Here is a 9,369-nt window from a genome sequence, read left to right as displayed (position 1 = left end):
GACTGTTACTGAGTGTGACTGAAGGCAAGATAGTCAGGCAACATTTCCTTCAGATAAGTTAGAAGGACTGGGAGCAACACTTGAGACTTTTTTTTCTCCCTCTCATAACTTGCATAGTTTCCAAACATTTTGAGGAGAGAGAAAAAAAAGTCTTAATATTGGACCTCCTCCTTTTTTCTTTGTGCTCCTCTGTGCCAGACAAGAGGAGAAAATGCTGTGCTTCTACTCACTGAGAGTGGGCTTGTGTGCTGTGGGGTTTTAGTTTCACAGCAGTGGTTGTATGATCTCATAATTCACAATACTTAAAAAGACTGTTTAAAACAAAATTGCCAGTTTATGATTTTGTTGAGCGTGATGAATGCATGTGTCCTGTATGTTGTTTGGGGCCCTGTGTCCTCATTAAATCTCCAGCTGTGGGTGAAAGTGTGCAAAACAATGTTTCAAACTTGATGCAAGAAAAATTTAAACTAGCTCAGTGCTGTGAATGAAGTTGTCAAGCTTATGCTCTACGCATAAACTGTTATGCTTTAGAGAAGATTGGAAATCACTGCAGCCGTGCAACAGCAGAGTTAAAAGTTAAAAAGTTAAAATAGAGTGAAGTGAGTCAGTTGAGTGGAGTGAAGAAAAAGAACAGGACTCTGAGGGATTAAAGACAGTGTGTTTATTTTCAGTGAAGCAAATAACAAGACTGACAATAGAAGGAAAGTAAGTTGGTGGGTCCAGGACTCTAGTGCGAACAAGCCCACAGATGAATCCATCAGAGGAAAACTCTCAGTAACTCACGCAGACACAGCTGGGATCCCTGTGCAGAAATGAGATACAGGTGAGGAGAAGACAAAAACCAGAGCGTGTGAAAAGTACTGAAGAAGGAGCCAACTTCACTTCACTGTTTCCAGTTCAACTATCAGGCATCGACTGAAAGATCTCCTCAGTCTTAAATAGCAGACAGCTCTTACCGATAAGTGAGTTCATTATCTCCAGGTATGCTGGAAAGGCAGGAGAAAGTAACCCCCCCTGCAAGAGAAGGTGTGTTTAACTCCCACACACACACACACACACACACACACACACACACACACACACACACACACACACACACGTACACGTGCACGCACACACGCACGCACGCACGCACGCACGCACAAGTTAACCATGTGAGGTCTAAACCATCATTGGTGACAACCCTGACACGAGCTCCTAACCAGACTGTTTTTTTGGGGGAAAGTAAATATTCCGATTTCTGTTTTCTTCACTGTCTGATTGCCAGATCTTGGGACAACAACTTAAATAAACAAAATGACATGTTATGATTGCTCATGGTCACTCCTGATGATGACTTAGACCTCACAGGCCTAAAATCTAACATCTGCAGGGAAATACGTCATTCGGGTTTTCTTTGATCGGATATGATTTGGCACAAATGGACTTCATTTGTGCCAAATCATATTTTCATTTCTATTCACCATAAACACCACAGACTTCTACAACTCTGCCGAATGCTTTCTAAAAAAGTTTTCTGATAACTCAGCAGTTGTTGGCCTCATCACTGATGGGGACTGCAGTTAGTACAGAAAACAGACCGAGGACTTTGTTGACTAGCACCAACAGAACCTCTTCCAGATCAATAATGGGAAAACCAAGGAGCTGGTGGTGGACTTCTACAGCTGCAGACATCTTCCACATACACCAGCAAACATCCAGAGAATGGACATTGAGATCTTGGACTGATATACATATCTGGGTTTTCACCTGACTGATAAACTGGACTGGACTAACAACTCAAAGGTCATCTACAGGAAAGGTCAGAGCAGGCAGTATCTGCTATGGAGAACGAGGTCTTCTGGAGTGCAGGGATGAGATCTTATCTTATCTCATCTTATTTTATCTTATCTTATCTTATCTTATCTTATCTTATCTTATCTTATCTTATCTTATCTTAATTACTCAATCAATCAACTTTCTTTCTCCTTTCATTTAAATTCAGTTGTGAAACACGCTTCCACTGGACATAAGACTCATGGACAGACTCATGTTGATACCTTTAAAAAGGAACTTAAGACCCACTTGTTCAGGCTTGCCTTTATTTAGTTTTATCTATTCATCCTATTTTAATAATTGTACTTTATTCTGTATTGTATAAATAAACTTTTCTCACTTCCCTGTTTCTTCTAGCATCACTGGTGAAGTTTGACAGCAGAATAAAGTTCATTCAAATCAGACTCCATTTTTATGAATTAAACCTGGTGTCGGATATTTGTGACAGCTGATACTGACACCTTGTGTTAACAAATGCACATTTCACCTTTTAAGACCGTGTCCAATCAGCAAATGTAGTTTGTAGACACGCGTTAATTTGCTATATTAAAAAACACTATGAGTTTGTTTTAAATTCAGCATAACCGCTTGATATTTAAAATTATATATATATACAGAGAAACACATTTTTATGAATGAGGATTAAAGCTGTAGTAAACCTGCAGCTCCATTCGGCGGCTCCGGTTTTAGCATGACAAGCTCCGCCTTCCTTGTCCTACGTCACGAGTTGTGATATACGGAAGTAGCTTCGAACTTGTCAACAAGAAAGGCCGACCGACATGGTAAGGGCTCTGTACTTTTTTATGAATTACTTGTGTTATTTCTGCTTCTGGACTATATATTTTAGTTGGTTTGTGTGTTTAAGTCGTTCGTGTTGTCCTCACAGAGCTTTTATGGGGGTGTCGCGGTTTGAAAAATGCCCTTCAAACGACGCGAGCAGTGAGATTTGGCGTTAGCCTTTAGCTAGGCTGGGAACTAGCTGTTAAAGCTGTAAAGGAGAGCAGCTGCTCCTTTCTCCAAACCGAAACTGTGGCGTTACCTAATCTGTGGTCGAAATCTTAACACGTATGGACATAAATATGACTTTAATCAAGCAGAACTCGATCTCGGTATGGTTTTATCTTAGTGGGAAGAAGAAACAGGGAGGAAAGTGTTAGTTTTCACGGGGTTTTTTTTTTCTCGGAAATGGGAGCGTTTCTGGCGTCATTGTTGAGAAGATTACAGGGAGGAAATCGCTGTGTGTGTGTCGGGTGTTACGTCTGACTGTGTGTAAATAAAGATCAAAATAACATCTGTGTTCAAGGGGCCTTTGCTGAGTTTTCCTGCCTTGATACTTCCTCAGTAACTGATTATTTTCGTGTGTATTAATACATGCTGGTGCTTGTGTGTGTGTTGCATAACGCAGAGGCATTTTTCCGCTGCTGTCCTTTTTGTAATTGTGGTTATCTTAAAAGTACCTTGTAACAAAGGATCTAAGGTAGTTTTAAAGCATTTTCAATATAAATAATGAACTTTATAAAATGTAGTATGTGTAATATTACTATATAATTAAAAATGTTATAATCCTTATATGAAGATAAGAAGTGATGGACGCCCAGTTTATTACTAGTTATAAACTCAGTTCAGGGATGACACTTAATTCTGCTCCACCGTCAGCTTACATATGACTATATTCTGCTATATCTACAGCATGCATTACTCACAGTATAGTTTAAGTTACTCTTAAACACATGCTCTAGTGGTTTACACCTGCACCTAACAAGGGAACGATTGCCGGTTTGATGCTAGGAAGAGATACAAATCCCCTTTGGGGAAGGGGGTTGCATGAGGAAGTTGCTCCGGCATGAAAACACATCAAACGCCTAATGAACAATGGAGCATCTAAACGTTACTCCTTAATTTAAAATCTTACTCATTATAACTGCTGCCGACAGCTGATTGTTTCAGAGAAGCAGTTATTGTGGATTTGATTGCGGAAATGGCTATTTTATGATGACTACGATGGATAATAAACAAATTAAAATAGCCAGTGTTGGCTCAGATGTTTTTGTGTTTCTCATTTGTCGTCCAGACAAACTTTGATAGTCGTTCACCCAGATCAAAGATGTGTCTCACTCATCTTTTCTTTTTCTCTACAGGCGAAGTCTTCTTGAACAAGACCTCCTGCCATGGCACTTCTCTAATATTTCTTTTTTACGCCCCCCCCCCCCTCTTAACTTTTTATTAAAAAACATTTTTAAACATTAAAAAAAGAAACGTTACCACAATGAAAATCAGTTACAGCTTCCCTGCCCTCCTGGTTTTCTGCATAACAGGTGAGTGAGTGAGTTTTTGGCTGTTTGTGTATCTCTCTTAGGTGGCTGCTTTAAATGTTTATCAACCAAAGGTCATGTTTGAACTTTTCGTGTCATACAGCATTTACAGTCTGTGTGAGTGGCGATAATAAAGCACATTCTCTGTTCTCTTTTTGCTTATTTCCTCTGCAGCATGGAGCCGTTTTGAGCCTGCTCTCAGCTCATGTAAGGAAAACCAGTCATTGCATGTTTCATCATGTTATGAAAATGAATATGCCTCAAACCCACAGATAATAAACAACACCATTCATGGTTTAGTGACGTTTACATTTACATTTTCTTCACACCTGACAGGTTCAACATCAAACAACAACAACACTTAATTTATTCGCCAAACCAGGAACTGCTTTTATTAACTCTACTTTCTTGTGTTTATCACAGCCCACTGTGGGCGCTCCCTTCAGGTGGTGGACGATAAGGTGGGAGTGATCAGGAGTTCTGTTTACCACAGCTGGTCCTTCTGCTTCGGCTCAATGTCCGACGGCTGGATCATCACGGGTCCAGAAGATGAGCCGATCGTTCTCAGGTACGGATGCTCAAAGGTGGCACGTAAAGGAGATGACGCTTTAAAAGCTCGAAGACGTTAAATAATTGACTCCCAATTATTTTACCGCAAATCAGGTGACCTGGGATAATTATTAACAGAGTAAATATACCAGTTGTGCAATGCATTGATTGTTTTTGCTTTATTAAAAGTATATAAATGCTTAATATTGCCTGATCATTTTCTGTTATCGTTTATGAAGTAATGAATGACCCAGATATGGAGATAAAGACAAAAACAAAAAGTTTTTGAGATTCAGTGTCTGCGATTGAGAAACTGTGGGTTCTGTTCACTGATACAAACTTTCTCTTATTACAAATCTTTCCACAGCTTCTCTCAGTTTTCTGTCCGCTGTAAGAAAGAATGGGTGTCTATAAACTCGTCGGCTGGAGGTGATCCAATCATCCTGTGTGGCTCTAAGTTGCCGCAGCCAATCGAGCTCCCAGGGGGAAATATTACAGTGATGCACCACTTCCTCCCTCATATGTTCCCTGTGTCATCATTTCTGTTGAACTATGCCAGAGGTATGACGTCCTGACATGTGCCTGCTTGCAGTTCCAGCTCTTTTTTCCCCCCAATTATTATCTAAATGTTCCTTTTATCTTCCTCCCTTTGTACAGATCCATATGAAGGCGATTGCCCAGAAACATCTTTTAAATGCTACGGGGGTCGCTGCCTTCCCCACTCCTGGCGCTGTAATGGGCAGGTGGAGTGTCTTGATGAAGAATCTGATGACAACGACGAACTGGGTTGTGACTGTCCTTGTGGAGGGCTTCTTCAGACCTTTTATGGGACCTTCTCCCCTCCAGCTTGTCAGGGTCAAAGTCAGTCCTGTGTTTGGACTTTGGATCCTGAGGACTCCAGGCCGCTGAGTCTGGAACTGCAAAAGCTGACGCTAGCTTTTGGGGACCGACTCACTATCTACAACAGAGAGGAAGGCAAAGGAGACATTATTAAAATCGTGAGTTTCCCAACCCAAACATTCATTACTGGCAAATGTTTTTCTCTTTTTATTTATTTTTATTTTTTTTGAAAACCCTTCTGCATTTTCACAGATTACCAGCTCCTCCAATTCCAAATCGGTCCAAGTTGAATCCAACACCGGCGTGATGTCAGTGGTGTATAAAAGAGTTCTTGGCACAGAGAACTCCAACTTTAACGCCACGTTTCATGTTAAGGGCTACTGCCCTCCGTGGGAAGGTCGTTGCGGGGGAGCGGCAGGAGGTTGTTTTACACAGGAGCAACACTGCGATGGGAAGTGGGACTGTCCCGAGACCGGAAAGGACGAGGAGGGCTGCAGGAACTGCAGTCCGAATCACTTTCCCTGTGGAATGGCAGGACAGAGGACGACAGCGACCAGCAAACCGCAGTGCTACTCGCTGACGGAGAGATGCAACTACCAGCTGAACTGCGCTGATGGCAGCGACGAGAGGGATTGCACCGTGTGTCAGCCGGGGACCTTTCATTGTGACAGCGACAGGTCAGTGTGCACCTGTGTCACACAGCTCCACACACAACATAAAAGGAGTAAGGGGGTGCACTAGGGTTTGTGTCAGAGGGCGTTCTCACCCTGTACATGCTTATTTTACTCACCGTGGAAATGGGTGCTGCTGTTTTTGTTTTGCTTTGTTTCATAACCATTCAGGTTTGTGGAGTTTCAGGCTCGGGCGTGTCTGTATGTGACATATGACCATCTTAGAGTTTAAATTGGCTTTGCTGTGGTTTTTGTGGTTCTGCTGTTTTTCTGTAGAAATATCACCCATCCTGCAGCAGTGTGTGACAGGCACAGAGTTACGTATGAGGAAATAAATATGCAATGTTGACAGTAGAGATTCTGCATTCCTCCAAAAAGCATTGATACAGGTTATATTTATATACAGCTGTTTATTATGGTTTTACATTATTGTGATTATTTTTGATGATGCTATTGCTATTTATTGTGTAGTTCTGCAATAGTGCAATGTTAACTAGTTGCCATTGTTTGCATGTTTTATCAAAAGCCACAGTGTCTTAAAATAGGCCAACGTCCTTTTTCTAAATGCAGCTCGCTCTGTAACAAAAGCACAAAGTGTGTATGGGAAAGTTTTGAGCTTAAGCGTAGGGATCCTTTTAACTCAGCCTGTTTCACTTCTCCTTGTTTACAGCGTTGTGGTTTTATTGTGAGTCTTAATTCAGGCGGCGTCTGATGTTTTCTGTGAAACTGAACCTGCCACTCATTTTCTTCCAGCCTGCTCTGGTAACAAACGGCTCTTTGTTCCCTCTGCAGGTGCGTGTATGAGAGCTGGCGCTGCGACGGCCAGGTGGACTGCAAGGACGGCACAGACGAGCTCAACTGCACGGTAATCTTGCCCCGCAAGGTCATCACCGCGGCAACGGTGGGCAGCCTGGTCTGCGGACTACTTCTGGTCATTGCCATGGGCTGTACCTGTAAGCTGTACTCGCTCAGGACGAGGGAGTACAGGTAAGTCTTTGAATGGTTCTGCTGCGTTTTTGTTTGAGGTTTGCAGCCGAAGCTCTTCTGCTCTACAAAGTAGCTGCTTTAGTTTATTTTCGTTCCGTTGATGAAGCATAATGAGTCTTTCTTGCCACTTTTAAAGAAGAAAAGACTGACTCATATATTGTGCTGATAATCTCAGATGATGAGTCAGGAGATGCAGACATTGTTTTCCTAACTTCTGGCTTTAATTGCTGCCAGAACTGCCAGACAGTAACTCTCAGATGGATAGCACAGCCTCCTACGACACTGACAGTACACTCCACACAAAAACAAAAAAACAGCCTGTTCGTTGTTGTTGTCAGCTAAATGCTTGAGTTATGTACAACAACAGGAACCAATAACCTGCAGTGTATTAAAAGCTTACCTTTTTTTAACCTTTAATAGTACTACCTCTTAGAGTCAAATCTATTTCTAGACTTTATATTTGTATACTTTATGTGGATCTGCGTGATGCTTCAAAACAAAAACAAAATGTGCCTTGCAAGTTTGCAATGTGTGTGACTGCATCTAAAAGAGCCTCTATCCTCTCACAGCATGTTTGCGCCAATCAACCGCCACGAGGCGGAGCTCATCCAGCAGCAGGCCCCGCCTTCTTACGGTCAGCTGATCGCACAGGGCATCATCCCCCCAGTCGAGGACTTCCCCATAGAAAACCCCAATGAGGTGAGAGAGCAGAGCGCCAGAGATTTTTAACTGCCCGCATGGACGCACCTGTCAGGATTTCATCAATCCAGGATCCTGTCAGGACTTTAGATCATGCTCATTTGTTTAAAGAACCCATGTGATTGACTGCAGCCTGTCCTGCAGAGTTACAATATACATTTAAGGCATTTAGAGGCGTTTTTTAAAAAACCCAAGTGTTGAAATTTCAGCAGGAAAAACTGATTAACTAACTTCAATTTTAATTAATGTGTTAAAACCTACAAATCAACATCTTATTGAAGGCTTTTTGATTTAAGGGCTTTAATAAATGTAATTAAACGCAGAAAAGCCGATAGCTGTTACTACATTAAACCACACACTCTAATGTGTAGTAGTGCTCTCTGTCTTAAAGCTCATCTATAGCAGCCTTATTGATCCCCAGCTGGATGTGGGCTGAAGTTGTAGGAGTGTTAAGATGAGGCTAATGTGCTGTTACTGTGCAAGTTTACTCTGAGTTTACTCCTTGGTGAGACAGCTGAGGCAGTGGAGGCGGAGGGATAAAGTGGCTGGCTCTGCCTGATGGGATTAGCTGAAGCCGCCTACACTAAGCTCAAACTTTGATTAGTGTCGCGTAAATAAATTCAGCAGGTTTAATGATTTTTAATAATGATTTTAGGATGTTGAACACGAGCTGCTGAAGGTAGTTGAAACAATCTGCTCTGTGTTTCTTTGTCAGACCTCGACTCTTTCTCTGAGAGGAATCCTGCAGCTGCTTCGCCAGGATGCCGCCAGCTCCCCACACCGCAGACGTAGGCCCCGATTTATCCGCCGGGCTGTTCGCCGCATGAGAAGGTGGGGTCTGATCCCCAGATCCGCATCCAGGCAGACTCAGTCGTCAAGCTCCAACCAGCAGCAGGCGCAGCAACAGCAGCAGTCAGACAGCGCTACATCAGGCCAAGAAGCAGCTCGCTCCACGCCCGCGAGCTCCCCATCAGCCGTGGAGGCGGTCAACCAGCCGGTGGCCCAGAAACTCGGCTTGTTGGCACAGCCAGCGCAGCACCAGCTGGAAGCTCCGCCTCCTTTACTGGCGCTGCCTTCAGCTCCTCCTGTCGCCTTCCCCCCTCCCCCTCCCTACGCACCCCCAGCTCCACCTGTGGACGCCCCCCACACTCCCCCTGTTGCCGTGCCTCCCAGTAGCCCATCTCTGGCCTCCATCTTCCACACGATAGGCTTGAGCATCTCCCGCTTCAGAGCCTCGCCCTCTTCCACCAACTACGTGCCCCTCTCTGCCTCGCCTTCCTTCTCCTCCTCCTCCTCTTCATCGGACGACGATGTGCTGCTCATCCCCCTCTCGGAGGACAACACTTCAGAAGACGACGTGCCCATGCTCACCTGAACGACTTCCTCACCCACCCCTTCCCACCCCCTCCCTCTTACTTTACCTCCCACCAGTCTTTCCACATTCGTTTGAACTGAAACACAGGGGCGGCCGGTGGTGGGACTCTTCCTCTCTGTGC

At 43.6% G+C, this 9,369-nt stretch overlaps 1 protein-coding gene across 1 annotated transcript; it reads left to right on the top strand.

Moving 5' to 3' along the window:
• The first annotated feature begins 2,561 nt into the window (after nucleotides 1-2,561).
• lrp10 (low density lipoprotein receptor-related protein 10) lies at nucleotides 2,562-9,283 on the top strand. The gene is made up of 10 exons (XM_080891180.1): nucleotides 2,562-2,597; nucleotides 3,954-4,130; nucleotides 4,302-4,334; nucleotides 4,551-4,695; nucleotides 5,044-5,237; nucleotides 5,334-5,674; nucleotides 5,769-6,193; nucleotides 6,980-7,174; nucleotides 7,744-7,873; nucleotides 8,589-9,283. Exons 2-10 carry the CDS (start codon nucleotides 4,082-4,084, stop codon nucleotides 9,246-9,248), a joined length of 2,172 nt encoding a protein of 723 aa, XP_080747306.1. The 5' UTR covers nucleotides 2,562-2,597; nucleotides 3,954-4,081; the 3' UTR covers nucleotides 9,249-9,283.
• The last annotated feature ends 86 nt before the right edge of the window (nucleotides 9,284-9,369 follow it).

The sequence above is a fragment of the Rhamphochromis sp. 'chilingali' genome, assembly GCF_963969265.1.
Source record: "Rhamphochromis sp. 'chilingali' genome assembly, chromosome: 1".
Taxonomy (NCBI): Eukaryota; Metazoa; Chordata; class Actinopteri; order Cichliformes; family Cichlidae; genus Rhamphochromis; species Rhamphochromis sp. 'chilingali'.
Note: the sequence above shows the minus strand (reverse complement) of the source record. Positions and strands in the feature narration are given on the sequence as shown.

Coding starts and splice junctions, on each gene's coding strand:
- lrp10 (XM_080891180.1), top strand. CDS start 4,082: ATGAAAATCAGTTACAGCTTCCCTGCCCTCCTGGTTTTCTGCATAACA. Junction 4,335..4,550: donor TGAGCCTGCTCTCAGCTCAT/GTAAGGAAAACC, acceptor TGTTTATCACAG/CCCACTGTGGGCGCTCCCTT. Junction 7,874..8,588: donor CCATAGAAAACCCCAATGAG/GTGAGAGAGCAG, acceptor TTTCTTTGTCAG/ACCTCGACTCTTTCTCTGAG.